Genomic DNA, 15,424 nt, shown 5'->3' on the forward strand with positions numbered 1-15,424 from the left:
AGGCAGCGTCTCAATATACAGACAGCCCAGGTGGCGTGAAACTTGCTATGTAGCCCTGGCTGGTCCAGAGCTTGTCACCATCCAAGTGTTGTGTTTACAGGAACGTCACTAGGCATTACAAAGACTGTTAGAGGTTCAGGACCCTTCTTGTATATGTGGCATGGCCTTGGTGGCATCCCTGACCCAAGGAAAGGCCTCTGCAGAACCAGGCTGGCATGATGCCAGACAGGGAACACAGTGCTTCCCATCAGCCCCAATGTCCCCTTGGTTACATTCACTCATTACACCAGGCCATAAAAATAAACCTTTAATTTCTTGGTAGTTGGCACAGATGGTATAATTCAAGCTCATGTTCGTTTGTATTTAGCAGACTCTGGAATACCACGTGAGCTTCGACTGAAACAGAACAAGGACCGCAGTGGTTTAAGTTTATGAAATTACATTCAGCAGTAGCAGCAGCAGCAGCAGCAGCAGCAGCAGATTCTGAAGTTACTGGGTAAAGGAGGGACAGGGCGAGGCAGGAGTGATCAAGAGAAAAGGCAATCAGGAGACAAACAGCCTGCACGGAGGCTCTTCTCTGAGGGCCGGAGACTTGAGCGTCCTAGTTTGTTTTGTTATTTACTTATCTGGTTTTTAAACAGGGTCTCATTGAGCCTTTGTCTGGTGTCTAATTCTCGTTCTTTCTGCCTGCACCTCCTGAAAGCCAGAGTTACAGGTAGGCGATACCACACACAGCTGCTTCCTGGTTCTTGAAGATCTTCCTGCATTATGAGCAATCAAGAGCTACAAGACCCAGTGCTTACAAACTTCCCCGGGAAAAGAAAAAGCAAGTGAAGCCTTGTTGAAACCATGTGCCGGAACTGATCCTGAAGGACCATGTCTCCGAGTGGGAGATGGTCTTTGCTGAAGCCACAAAAGAGTTATGATCGAGAAGAAATCCTGTCACTCTCTTTCCATCATTATAGTCCTCAAGTCCCTCAGCAGGATGACGTCAGAAAGGCCCAAGTGCTCTTTACAAGTTATCCTGGACTTTCAGGTCAGCGCCACAGAGGAGCTGTGACTAGAGACATCTACTGGTCAGGGTAGAAACTGGGAGCAAAGATCACTCATCCCAGAGTAGCGAGGAGTGTTCGGTGAGGACTTGTAGGGTGTTCTATTAAGAGGGGGATGGCAAATGGGGATTCGTCTGATTTTCAGGGTTATGGGCACCAGCAACAGGGCTGGGTCCTTCTAGCAGAGTTCAGTTGATTTCAGTTCCTGGCTACTGATTCGGTGTTGGTTCTGAAGTCTCAGAACTCCTCAAATTCAAGCCTGAGCCACTGCTTAACCCAGCTTTCCAGAGCAGAGGCGAAGCACGGGTGGTTTCCATCAAGACATGGCTCCTCATGGCTCTATACAGGCCACAGAAGAGTGTGATTGGGAACATGCGGACCACCATGAAAACCTAGGCTGGTGCATAGTTGATCTTTCTAGCTGGCCTCACTGTTCTTGCACCAACGGCACTGACGCCTTCAGGTCTGTCGGAGTCTTGTCTAGGGCGGGTTTCTTGGAGTAATCCCGCTCTCCAAAAATGGTGCTTCCTACCCGGACGTTTGTAGATCCCACCTCAATCTGCGGGAGAGAAGAAAGCACAAACACACACTGACGTAGCTGGTGCTGAGGCTGTACGTAGTTTTGGATGCCCTGAGACCGTGTAAGGAACAAGCAAGCTGCAGCAGGAGACGGCCAGGTGCTCTGGTGCCCTGGAGCAGGGCCACCGTTCAGGCAGTGATCTCCGCTTGCACAGTGGTTGGGCAGTTTATCCATGTGGCAGCAAAGGATGGTAGAGACTGAGGTGTGGGGGACAGAGCAGCTTATGACCAAAGGGCCATGGTTGGCTAAGTGGAAAAACCCGAAATTACCCAAATGTAGGTTCAAACTCCAGTTTAGAATTTTTATACTGTTTTCATATATACAATTTCATACTTTGATTTTTTTTTTAGAACTTTGCATCTGTCTATTTATCTATGCATGGTTTCACTATGTAGCGGTGGCTTGCATGGAATTATGGGGTAGACCATGCTGGCTGGAAGCTCAACAGCAATCCTCTTGATTCTGTTTTCCAAATGCTGGGACTACAGGAGTGTGCCACAGCACCCAGCTATTATTTACTGTCTTAGAAATTCATGTATGTGAGTTGAGCTTCCGGCACGAAGGTCACGGACAAGATGGTACCCCCAGTTCAGGTCTCTCTGCTCATCAAGCTTGGCCGATACCCAGCCCTGGTCCTCGGCATGGTGTCAAATGCTACAGTTACCTAAAGCCCCGGGCAGAGGAGGAGAGGAGGGGGCAGCGGAGGAGGAGAAGAGACTAGATGAGCTGAAACGGACTGAGAGAGAACTGGCAGAAGGTGACACCAAGTGAGGCACCCGCGAGCTTGCCTTTCTTTAGTTTCTGAGGATGAATAAAGCTTTGTCATGTTATGGACATTCACGTATGTGAGGTGCTAACACAGTACTTTGCTTCAGTTTATTTATTTATTTTTTTTGGTTTTTCGAGACAGGGTTTCTCTGTGGCTTTGGAGGCTGTCCTGGAACTCACTTTGTAGACCAGGCTGGCCTCGAACTCACAGAGATCCGCCTGCCTCTGCCTCCCAAGTGCTGGGATTAAAGGCGTGTGCCACCAACGCCCAGCTTTGCTTCAGTATATACTCACTGTCATATAGCTAATGCCCGAGGACTTATGTATGAAAACAACTTTAAAAAATCAGTTTTAAATTTCTTTTTTGGTGCTGGGGGACCAAACCCATGGTATAACACATTCATTAAACCCTAAATTATACTTCAGCCTTTCCCCACATTACATGGAGTGGATTACGTTGAGTTTTAAGTGTTTGGCTGTAATTTTTTATAAATGTTAGAACAATTGAATCACTGTTACTAGGATGAGGCATTTAAAAGACCCCCCCCCCACCTATTCCAGGGCCTACCCTGCCCCTTAGCCAGCTGGAGAGGGCACTCACAGCATGCTGGAAGTCCACGGACATGCCCATGCTCAGCTCCACCTGGTCCACGGGAATGCTCAGCTTCTCACACAGCTCCTGCCGCAGGCGCAGTAACATCTGACCAAACATAAGGGTTACCATTTTATTCTGGTTGTTTCCTGTGATGTCAAAAGAGGACCAAGTCTGTTGGGCATAGTGGTGCTTGCCTGTAATACTTGGGAACAGGCAGGAGAATCCTGAATTCAAGGCCAGCCTGGGCTACACAGGGTGCTGAACTCGTCTCCAAAACAAAGCAAGCCAAACTAAACCAAAACAGAAGAAAAGCAAAACCCATACAAATGAAACCAAGGAAAGTTACCAAACCAAAATATTTCTGATTATTCTATTCTTCATGATTTTAGGGGATGTAATAATTATCAGAAATTACTATAAGTGTTTTGGCCACATCCCCTATTTCAAGAAAACTACCAGGGCCAGGGTGCTTTCCCAGTGCGTTCCAGACCCCAGATTCCACCCCAAGCAGGGGGGACAAAACCCAGCAACACCCTAAAAGTAAAGCAAAACAAACCCAACAACAATAAAAATGCCAACTGCCAGTCACTAGAAAGAAAGGAAAGCTTGCTCTAAAATTGTTTTAGCCAATTAAAGCTGAGTTAAGGAAGGTATGTATGTGTCCGGGGGCCCAGTCTTCCTTTTCTGAGGAGAGTTCAGAAGAGGCTGTGACATTGTGCCTGACAGGCTATGTTCTGAGAGGTCCCTGAAGTGCCACACTGCTGTGGAATAACCCTCTACACTGTGAAAACGTGTTGCTCTCAATGTTAGTAAGAAGCTGATTGGCTGGTAGCCAGGCAGGAAGTACAGGTGGGACAACCAAACTGAGAATGATGGGCAGGAGAAGGGCGGGGACAGAGGAGTTGCAAGCAGAAACAGAGAGAAACAAAATGCGCATGCCGTATTGAGAAAAGGCACCAAGCCATATGACAAGGCATAAGAAAGATGGGTTAATTTAAAATGTAAGAGTTAGTAACAAGCCTGAAGTATTTTAATTAATATCAAGACTCCTTGTTGGCTACTTGGGAGCTGGTGGGTGGGAAAGAAACGTCCACCTACACCACACAGTCAGCCCAGCAAGCAGTGTGATGCTACTGAACCCACCAGAGCTGGGACCAAGCACAGGCGAGGCACATGCTGGATACACCCTACCAGTGCCACACCCACAGCCCCAGGATGCTTCTGAGACACAAGAGCATCACTCTGACCCCAGTACCTGGAAGTCTGGGTTTGGTCCTTGACTAAGATCATGTCCAAAGCTTCCTATGGTCATGAGCCCCACGAACTCCAGGTTGGGGCAACTGGCCTTTATGTGTTCCACCACGGCTATGGTCTCTGAAGGCGGAAGGCCATGTTTACCTTCACAAAAAGAAACAGAAGAAGGGTATGCCAGCATGTCTTAACTAGCCAGAAGGAGGCTACACTTTCCTACAACAGAGGTGACTGAGATGAAACCTGATGAAGTAAGGTTACCCTAAGCCTAAAGAGTGACTGTGTATGTGAGGGTCCTCATGCCTGCGTCTCTTCCATTCAGGGTCTACGTTTAGATCAGATTCTCTTTACTCCATCTTTTTTTTTTCAGTACCGGAGACTGAACCCATGGTTCTGCACACACAGGCTCTACACACTAAGCCACACCCCCTAGGATTTTAGCTGAGAATGGCTGGGAGGAACGGAAAAGGAAAAGTACATTGTAGTTTGAATGAGAATGTCCCGTATAGCATCCTGTGTTTGAACGCCCCCTTCCCAGCTACTGGCACTGTTTGCCTAGGCCTAGGAGTTGTGGCCTTGCTGGAAGTATGTCATGGGTGCCAGCTCTGACATTTCCGAGCCACGTCTCATTCCTAGTTCTCCCTCTGCTCCATTCTTGTGGTTCAAACGTGAGCCCGCAGCTTCTGTTCCAGCTGCCGGCTCCCCTGCCACAGACCTTATCCCCCTGGAACCATAGGCCAAATAAACGCTTCCTTCTGTAAGTTGCCTTGGGACGCGAGGGAGAGCCACACTGACTAAGTCCTAGATGAATCTTGGAACTTTTTTCTAAACTTGGCATCCTTATGGTTTTACCAATTTATTAACAGAATGCAAAACAGAAATGCAAAAAAATAAATTATGTACACATAATAAATTTGGGGCTGTATATTTGCGAGGTTTAATTTACTAGTTGCTGGGCATTGGTGGCACACGCCTTTAATTCCAGCACTTGGGGAGGCAGAGGCAGGTGGATCTCTGTGAGTTTGAGGCCAGCCTGGTCTACAGAGCGAGTTCCAGGACAGCCTCCAAAGCCACAGAGAAACCCTGTCTTAAAAAACCAGAAAAAAAGAGTGGCTGGGGACTGCGAAGATGACTATGTGTTCTGTAGCTTAAGACTTATCACTGTTGCTTTGCCTTTGCCCCTTTTAGTAAATGGAGTCAGCAGGAATTTTCACTGTTATTTAATTAGGGCAAATCACAGCTAATTGTCAAGAAATGTAATAAAGACACTCTGGAGTCAGTTTTGTATCTACTTACACGCAATGTAGTAAGTCAGGGAGCACTCATATAACATAGTAATGGTAACCATTAAAATCTATTGAACACTGTGTCAGCCCCAAGACTTTACATTTCATACAGTACTCTAAGTATTCTTACTAGTATCAGTCTCCAGAGGAAACAGAGGCAGGGAGGCTAAGTCCTTTTTAGGTTACACGAGTAGAACTGTGAACCTGAGATTTGAACCTAGCCAGGCTGACTCTAGGGCACATCTGGGAATCATGCCCATACCGAGCTCCTTCATGCCAAGATCTGCTGCACGTGAGTGCTTAGAAGATGGTTGTACGCAAATGCCTGGCATTCACTCTTTTGTTTTGGTTTTGTTTTTAGTTTTTGGAGACAAGGTTTCTCTGTGTAACAGTCCTGGCTGTCCTAGAACTTGCTTTGTAGATCAGGCTACCATCAAACTCACCGAGATCCGCCTGCCTCCGCCTCCCAAGTGCTGGGACCAAAGGCGTGTGCCACCACTGCCTGGCTTATGCATCTACTCTTAACAAAAAGCAAGTGAGCGAGACGTCCAGGGTTTCGCATCACTGCACTGAATTGTCATACACTCTTGACAGTGGGCACTCGCTCATGCCACTGCCACTTCAGAGGATTCAGGTACGAGACATTAGGGTAACTGACGGAAAGTTCCAAAGCTAAAGAGTGGTAGAGTGCAAACACTCATCTGTCTGCAGTGGTGTCCATGCTGCTCTGTAACTCACTGCTACACTGTTAAGCCAGGCCCGTGAGACAGTCACTCACTGGTGTTCAGCAGCTTCTTGTCTGCTCTCTCCCAATGACGCACTAAGGAGTATTATGTACCCAACTCTCAACCCCTTTGGTGGGGGGGGGGCGGGTGCTGATGCTGATGAGGATTTCTAGGACATCAAATTATAATAGGGTCATCACACTGCTACGTCGTGACAAAGCAGCTTACTAAAAGGCCGGCATGTCGCCCCACAACCTGCATCAGCTGCTTACACCCCCCCCCCCCCACCAGTCACCTAAGGTACCAAACATCTATGGCAGGTTAGCTCGCTTACTCTCCTCTCCACTGGTGTTGATCTGGACCATAACCTTCAGCCGTTCAGTAGAGCCTTTCTTCTGCCAGGAACTGTTCACCTTGTCTGCCAACTTCATAGAGTCCACCGTTTCCAGCATAAAGAGGTTGGGGACAGCTGTAACGAGAAAGAGGGAAGGTAGCAGTCTTCATTTTCCCTGTTGCCGGAGGAAGCATGCAGCTTACAATTATCTGTAACTCCAGTTCCAGGGCATCTGACACCTTCATACCAATGCACATAAAACAAAATAAAGCTAAATAAATTCTTTTTTAAAAGAAGCTGGTAATTAAGATTTACAATAGTAGGCCTGATCTAATTCTGTCTTAGTTCAAACTGAGTGAACCAGGTCAAATGACAAAGAATAGAGGCTGCCATGTGGGTGCTGGGAATTGAACCTGGGTCCTCTGGGCAAACTCTTGTGTTTGTCTTCTTGGCCAGTCATAACATTTAACTGTCCTTTTCTTTTCCTGGAATACTTCTCCCTCTATCAGATTAAAGGTTTATAGCATGCTTCCTCCCCAAGGTTCTATAACCTTCCTAAACAGTGCCACCAAGGGTGACCAATGGTTCAAATACATGAGCCAATGGGGGATGTTTTCCATTCAGACCATTACAGGTCTTATCTCACACACACACACACACAAAGCAAATAATGCAGGCTGGGGACGTGTGGTTTAGTGGCAAAGCACTTGCCTCCCATGTTACAAGGCTCTGGGTTCCATTTTCACCATGGAAGAGGAAGACAGGAGGGACAGAGGTTAGCCAACTGCCTGGAAGATTTCCGTGCTCAGTACAGTAAGCTAGTGGGGTTGCATCACAGTCATTTGTCTGTGGCAAGGGTCATAGTTCATCTTCGTAGGTGGCTTTGATGACCTCACTGTCTGACTGAACATCCAATGTGAGGTCTGGAGTCCTTGTCAAATAAGGAGAGCCGTCCCACAAAGTTTAAGAAGGGGAGGTGGAGCCTTGCTGGAGGAAGTACATCTTCGAGGGCAGGGCACAGCTTTTAGAGTTTAGTCTCATCACACTTCCTGTTCTCTCTCCCTCAGCCTCTTCTGCTTCCTGTGTGGAAGCAAGTGTGATCAGCCAGCTTCCTATTCCTGATGTCATGCCATGCTTTCATTCACTGAGCCATCTGGTCAACCTTCCTCATCTTTTAAAGTAGTCCAAGCTGGGAGGGTATTATACATCTCTGAAGCAACAATTTATAAGGACCAAGTGCATGGAATAAAAGATCATGATCTCTGAGAGTGGGAAACAAATGATGTGAGCCCCACAATTGCCCTAGCTTTCCCCAACAGGGCACTGGGAGGAAGACACAGGTGGAATGTGTGAACTTTGAGCTGTGAGGATAGGAAGGGTCCAGAGCTCACTCTGCTGAATGTGAGTGACTCAGTGAACCAGTCAGTGATCTTAATGGACTAGAGTGTTCAGCTGGGCACTGATGCGTGCACACATGCAAGGAAGTTACAGGTTAGGAGAATCACAGCCTGAGATTCACAAAGCACATGCAACACTGGTCAGCATGGAGATACTCGTATATAAAGGACAGCTATGCGGCTATGCCTTGGTAGTGTAAATAATTCTAAACTCAGATCTGGCCTGGCTATCCACCAACTGCTATTAACAAAACCCAAAGCTGGATACTGGCACACAACTTTAATCCCAGCACTGAGAGGCAGAGGCAGATCTTTGTATTTGAGGCCAGCCTGGTCTCCTGAGGGAGTTTCAGGACAGCCAGAGCTCACAAAGAAACCCTGCTATGAGAGATCAACCAACCAACCAAAAACCCAAAACCCTAAAGGGATCAAATTGTTCCAATAAAATATAAACTATGCTCTAGAACAAAACCAGAAGAATATTTATAGGAATATAAAAATAGCTAGAACTAAGCAAGATAAAATTCATGTCTGAAATCCAAATGAAAATGTCAGGCATCTTGCTAGGTGTATTGGTGGCTCATGTCTGCAGTTCCAACAATCAGGGTGAGACAGGAGGATTACCACAGGTCCTAGGCCAGCGTAGATTATAGAGTAAGTTCCAGGCAAGTATGGGTTAGAGTCAGACTCTGTCTAAAAAAAACAAAAAAACCCAAAGCCCAAAAACAGAAAACAAAGGCAAACCAAACCAGCAATGTGAAAAGCAATTATTCACAGGACGGTATATGATGAGAAATTACATTAGCTGAAACTGATCCAAAACAGAGAGAATCAAAGAATTAGTAGATAAGGACAGTAAGTTATTTCTTCCATGTATCTAAAGACTCAAACTTCTAGCCAAAACAAGCGCCTCTCCCCCAAACTACAATGTATCAGATGACAGACTCTGATAACTGACTAATTAGGCATTAGGCACAGTCAATGAAATTATTCAGAATGGCAAAACCAGTTGTCATTGCTTTTGTCAACTTGACACAAGCCAGGGTCATCTGGGAAGAGAGAGCCTCAACTGAGAAAATGCCTCCGTAAGAGACTAGCCTGTAGGTAAAAGTCCACGGGCATTTCTTGATTAATGATTGATGTGGGAGGGCACAGCTCACTGAGTGGGGCCACACCTGGGCAGGTGGTCCTGGGTTGTAGAAGACAGTGGGCTGCATAAGCCATGAGGAGCAAGCCTTTGGGATTAATTCTATAATGACTATCTCATTTTATGCTTTTATTAGCCATAACTCCTTGTTGTATTATTTCTATGGTGGTCTTATAATTTATAGCATAAAAATTAAAGCTCCAAAATCTTTTTTTTAAAAAAGATTTATTTATTACATATACAGTGTTCTACCAGAAGAGGGCACCAGACTGAATTGTAGATGGTTGTAAGCCACCATGTGGTTGCTGGGAATTGAACTCAGGACCTCTGGAAGAGCAGTCAGTGCTCTTAACCTCTGAGCCATCTCTCCAGCCCAAAGCTCCAAAATCTTAACCTTCTTGGGCATCACATACATGTTTAAACCTCACACTATAAGGTTAGTACATTTAAACAATTAATTAAAGATTGTGGTGGCACACACCTATAATTCCAGCATTTGGGGGACAAGGCAGGAAGATGGTAAGCTCAAGGCCACCCTATCCTACATAGCCAGGCTTGTCTCAACAAAATAAAACAATTCAAAATGAAACACAGGAGAAATTTATTTAATTTTTTTAAGTTTTATTTTAAATCTTTTTATTTTATTTTAAGCACATGGATGTTTTGCCTGCAGGAAGGTCTATGTACCACATTTGTACCATTAAGAGTGTTGGATCCCCTGAAATTCGAGTTAGAGACAGTTGTGGGCTGCCATATGGGTGCTGGGTAATCAACCCAGGTCCTCTGGAAGAGCAACAAGTACTCTTGACCTCTGAGCCATTTCTCCATCCCCTTAATTTTATTTCATTGAGGCAGCTAGCCTGAAACTCTCTATGTAGACCAGTGGCCTCTAACACAGAGATCTGCCTGTCTCTGTAGAAAGAATGAAAACAGTCATGTCTAAAATAGTATAAGTGCCGGGCGTTGGTGGCACACGCCTTTAATCCCAGCACTCGGGAGGCAGAGGCAGGCGGATCTCTGTGAGTTCGAGGCCAGCCTGGTCTACAGAGCTAGTCCCAGGACAGCCTCCAAAGCCACAGAGAAACCCTGTCTCGAAAAAAAACAACAACAACAAAAAAAAATAGTATAAGTAACTGGAGATGAAAGGATACAGTGTGAAGAAATAATGGTTCAAAATCTTCTTTTATTTTTTGTTACATTTACTTATTAATCCTGAGTGCTGGGAATTTTGGCTTGTGCCACCACATTTGGCAGAGTAGCTTATTTGTGATACCTCAAAACTAGAAACTAAATATTCATCAATGTGAATGGAAGAACTGTGATATATTTATTCAGTGGAATACTACTGAATAAGAAGATGAAGGAACCACATAAACATGATAAAGGTCAAATGCTTGGTGAGGATAGGAAGGAATCAGATACTTTTGTTGTAGTTCCATTTACACAAAATTCCAAACCATGGCATTTATAGCATCGAAACTGAGAAGGAACACTTGGGCAAGAAGAGAGAAGAAGCCTCTGGGGTGATGGATGCCTACTGCTTGATTCTCGTATGGTTTCATGGCTGTAATCCTATGTCAAAATTTATCAAATCACTTTCAATCTATTCAGTTTACTGTAGTTGGAGTGCTGTTTTCAATTGTACTCTGGTAAAGCTGTTAAGAAACAAACAATCAAACAAAACAAAAAACCAGGGGAGGCAAGATGGTTTAGTGTATAAAGATGCCTGCCGCCAAGCCTGACAACTGAGTTCAATCCCTGGGACCCACATCCTGGAAAGAGAACCAACTACTCTATGTTGTCCTGTGACCTGTATACACACAATCAGCCCTGCCCTGTCCCCCTCAAAACAAACAAACAAACAAACAAACAAAACCAAAAAAACCAGGATTCTTAAATTTTGATATCCTGAGAAAAGTAAGTTATTTGAAATCCTCACGTCATATGGTTACGCCTTTCTGTAATTAGTAATTACTTTTTAACTCTGCTGGGGATTGACTTAGGGCCTTGTAATGCTAGGAGCACCCTACTGCTTAGCCATACCCCAATCCTTAATGCTTCATTCCTATTTTTATTTTAATATGTTTTATTCCAAGAAACCCCACAACACGAATGGTGAGCTGGGAATGTTCTCAAAGCTGCTTACTCAGAAGGTGTAGGAGCTATATATACACTCACAGAGAAGGCCTGTCTTGTGTTTAGAGTTTTGTCTTACCCATCAGTTTGTTGACATTCTGTTTCTGTAAATGGCCAATGAAGTGCCATTTGATCTCAGGACATGAAGACAGAACCTGAGGAGAAAGAGGGAACCATTGATACGGATTTCACGGAGGCCCCGTCAGCTCAAGCACCCTTCATTACCATGATCTCCTTCGACTGGGAAGGACATGGTCTCTCACTGAGACACAAGGAAACTCAGCAGTCACCTAAGCCCAATGCTGTTTCCCTTCCTTGTTCCCAGCAACTCACTGTATTTTTCTAGTATTACTCATTAGAGACAAAAATGGCTTGTATTCAAGGCAAATGCTCTGCCACTTAGCTGCATCCAACACCCTTTGATTTGTGCTTTCAAATATCCCAAGATTCCAGTAGCTCCTAGAGTCACTATTCACAAACTGCCACAAAAGAGAATATTAAAGTCTGGATAAGGACAGAAAAGTTAGCTGAGAATTATTTGGGGCTCAAGGGAAACATGGATACTTTCCATCCCTAGCCCAGCTTTCTGCTCTAAAACTCCACCACCAACACGGGTCTAACTTTCAGCTAAGAGCTAAGACTTCTATACAAAACCAACACTTCCCAGGTCTACACACCTTAGGGTTTGATGCCTTTTCTAGTAGTTCCTGCACCTAAGGAGCAAGAACAAAGTGAGTCAGAGGCCTGGTAGTCACAACTCCTCCAAGGGCTCTTTATAAGAGGTGTCTTACATAGTTCTCTCCAAAAGTGCGCTGGCCGTGACCATAGGCCTCAATCACCATGTCTGCAGGTTTAGTTTTGCTGACCGCTACTAGCCGGGGTTGGATGGCTGGGAGATCCTGCCAAGAAAGAGCAATATAAGTGAATGTGTGAAAATATTGATTCAATAAGATACACAGTAAGGTAAGTAGTGCCAGGCAGTAAAGGTGGATCTCTGTGTGTTCAAGGCCAGCCTGGCCTAAAAAAATGAGTTTCAGGATAGCCAAGGCTACACAGAGAAATCCTGTCTGGAAAAAACAAAAGATACGCCGTATAAAATAGATTGGCACAGATTTCAGCTTGAGTTGGTAAGGCTCATTTTCCCATTCTTTGTTTGTGTGGTACTGGATAAAGAACCCTGGGTTTTGGGAGCACCAGGTTTTACCACAGAGCTAGTGCTTCACCACAGAGCTACAACCCTGCCTGCTGATTTCCTTTTGAACCAGTATTCTGGATGATTCTCACAGTGCCGGAGGTTTAAAGATCTGAAGCAGAAAAGGTAGCCCGGTGGGTAAAATGCTATCCATGTAAGCATATATGCCCGTGTTTAGACCCCAACCTCCACATAAAAGGTAGGTGTGTTGACACTTGTCTGTAATCCTAGTATTTGGGGGGGGGTCGAGACAGGTGGATCCTTGGGGCTTGCTGGGTAGCTAGCTCCAGGTTCAGGGACTCAAATATTAAGTGAAGAGGGACAGAGAAAGATGACTGACCTCTGGCTTCCACACATACATGCACTGGCATGTGCCCTTGCACATATGTGAGTATACCTTTCGAATGCTTGGGTGTGTACACAAACATACCACATACAAGGTATGCACTTGTACATACATTCATATAACACATGGACACGAGTTACTTTATTGAGTTGAAGCTACAGCAATAGTGGCAGAGTGTCTGCTTAGCACTGTGAAGCTCTGAGTTGTATCCCCAGCCCCTAAAACACAAACGAAAGATAAAACCCAACAGAATCAGTTAATTAGGGAAGGTAGCATCTCATTTAGCAGGGAGGCCACTTCTGGCTTCCTCACCACACAGCAAACAGTTGAGACACTTACTTTGGGCCTGATGTAATTATTGATAATGCTTTCTTTCACTCTGAAACAGGCTTGATTTAGATAAAGACATTTTTTTTTTAATGTACCGTTCAACCTCTGATTCAACCAACCACTGGCAGAGCTGACAACAGGACACAAACAATTCTGCATTCAGGATTAGATTCATCCACACTTCCCACGTCTGTTACACAAAATGCAGGGTTTCCCTGCTTTCGGCTGCAGCAGGTCCTCACATAGCTGTCTTCATGGACCCCACCATTTCTGAGTCTTCCACAGAACCACAGTATTCTCAAGTACTCTCCATCAACATCCAGGCTCCTGTTGCTTCCCTCTGAGGGACTGTCATGTGTGTCTCGTGGATGGTGTCTAATTGCTGGCATCACGTTGATCAACTGAAGGGATACAGTATAAGCAGGTCTAACTCCCCGAGAACCTCCCAGCGAGGTGCATTAGGGAAATCTCAAGATTTCTCTTTGGAGAAACAGAACACTGGTACCACGAAGGAGGTAGGAACTCCTGGGGTCATCTCATTTCCTCCAGCAACAAGGAAACCGAGAGTTACAGAAGCTACCAGGACTTGTTTAAGGTACCGTCTAGACTTCAGTTAAGACAGTCTTCAGCCATCGTTTTGAAATCTGAGACCATAAACACTAGATCAGAAAAGGCTTAGTTTGCATGGAGAAAAGCAGATACTGACTCTAGTCTAATAAAAAGTTCAATAGGGGACAAAACTACCAATACGAAAATTAAAAATGCATGTGACTGGGCACCTGACAGCTTCCCCTACTCTGTGGAGGTAAAACCTTGAGGGTTCTCTCGCACCCTGACCAAGGGTCGTCGCCGCAATGCACGTGATCACGGGTGGATGTGGCCCTCTGAGGGCTCTAGTACTGTGGCGTTGGGATATGGGAAACGGAGAGACACCTGGACACGGGCCACTTTCCCTAAGTGAGCAACAAGCCAACCTGTAGGAAGCCCCGAGCGAGCCTTAAGGTCAGACCGCGAGGAAACCTCGCGAATCCCGCGGCCCCTCCCCACCGGGAACCCCTTCTGCGTCACTGTGACACCTAGCCCCACGCTGGTGTCCCCCTCAGCCGGTCCTCACCCGCGGTCGCCGTGACACACTCTGCTGGACACGCTCGTTCACGGCCCGCAGCGCAAACCCGACTCCCAGCTCCGCGGACATGCTGCCAGCTCTCCACATTCCCGGGAGGACGCCTAGCTGAGCCCTCGCGACCCACGGAGACCAACTTCCGGTCACGCCCCTCCACGCCAGGCCCAATCACCGCTCACCATCCAGCCACCGCCCCCAATGGAGGCTGGCGGAGGAGGTCGGCGCCATCTTGGTGAAGTCGGAGGCTATGCCGGCTGAAAATCCGAGGGACGACCAAGTGCCAGAGCCCGCGCGGGGCCAGGATTATCTATAAACAAAGACTTTTATGTGTATCGACTGTTTTGTAAATTCACACTACTTGTGAGCACCATTAAAAACCCCAAGAAAGCAGGGCTTTGGTGTTTTATGTCTGTAATCCTACCACTTGGGAAGGTGAGGCAACTTTTGAGTTTGAGGTCAGTCTGTCCTGGAGTGACCCCAGTGTCCCCAAACACTAAAAAACAATACCAAATCCCCGGGCAAGCCTAACTGGTGTTGGCAAAAGTTAACAGAAACACCAGACATGGGTGGATAATGCTGCTTAGGTTATTTGACGGGAATCTGGGTATGGGACATCTCTTTAAAAGTTGTTGGTCAGGCACACCAGCAACACAGGCTATTGCTGCTGCTTTTAGTTACTCAACTAGATGATGAGACCCTGTTGCTGAAGATACCATACTCTTCGGTTACAGGACGTAGAGAAATCAGGCTAGAACTGAGCGGGAAGCTTCCTCCTTGCTGGTTAACGTTGGTAATGCCAGAAGGTGCCAGGCAGGCTACTGGGGAGAAAAGCCATCAGTGGTATGCAGCATTGAACCTCGTGAGCATTATCAACCTGCTAGGCAGGATGTGCAGTCGTGATATGCCTATTAGGGGAGCAACCAAGTGCTTTTTGATTGGATTTGAGGCCTACTCGATAGGAGGAATTCACACCTACTACTGTAAACCAGGCGAAAAGCCCATGGTCAGAGAGGACATAGGCCCTAGTGGATTACCTACTACTATTGTTTGCTGAATGGACCTGGTATGAAACTGTCTTCTAAGTATTTATATTCATAGATTAGTGCTGACTTTCAGCCCTGGTCAGAGAAGCCGTATTTTCTTATGAGAAATGAATAGTCAC

The 15,424-nt window shown here is 45.9% G+C and overlaps 1 protein-coding gene and 1 pseudogene across 1 annotated transcript; one reads left to right on the forward strand and one right to left on the reverse strand.

Moving 5' to 3' along the window:
• Positions 1-294: 294 nt before the first annotated feature.
• On the reverse strand, positions 295-14,407 carry Plpbp (pyridoxal phosphate binding protein). The gene is made up of 8 exons (XM_005066582.4): positions 14,254-14,407; positions 12,063-12,170; positions 11,949-11,984; positions 11,351-11,426; positions 6,592-6,726; positions 4,251-4,393; positions 3,002-3,100; positions 295-1,611 (listed from the first exon to the last, which is right to left on the reverse strand). Exons 1-8 carry the CDS (start codon positions 14,350-14,352, stop codon positions 1,480-1,482), a joined length of 828 nt encoding a protein of 275 aa, XP_005066639.1. The 5' UTR covers positions 14,353-14,407; the 3' UTR covers positions 295-1,479.
• On the forward strand, positions 1,611-2,537 carry LOC106020841 (annotated as a pseudogene).
• Positions 14,408-15,424: the final 1,017 nt, after the last annotated feature.

The sequence above is a fragment of the Mesocricetus auratus genome, unplaced genomic scaffold (assembly GCF_017639785.1).
Source record: "Mesocricetus auratus isolate SY011 unplaced genomic scaffold, BCM_Maur_2.0 Super-Scaffold_100026, whole genome shotgun sequence".
NCBI lineage: Eukaryota > Metazoa > Chordata > Mammalia > Rodentia > Cricetidae > Mesocricetus > Mesocricetus auratus.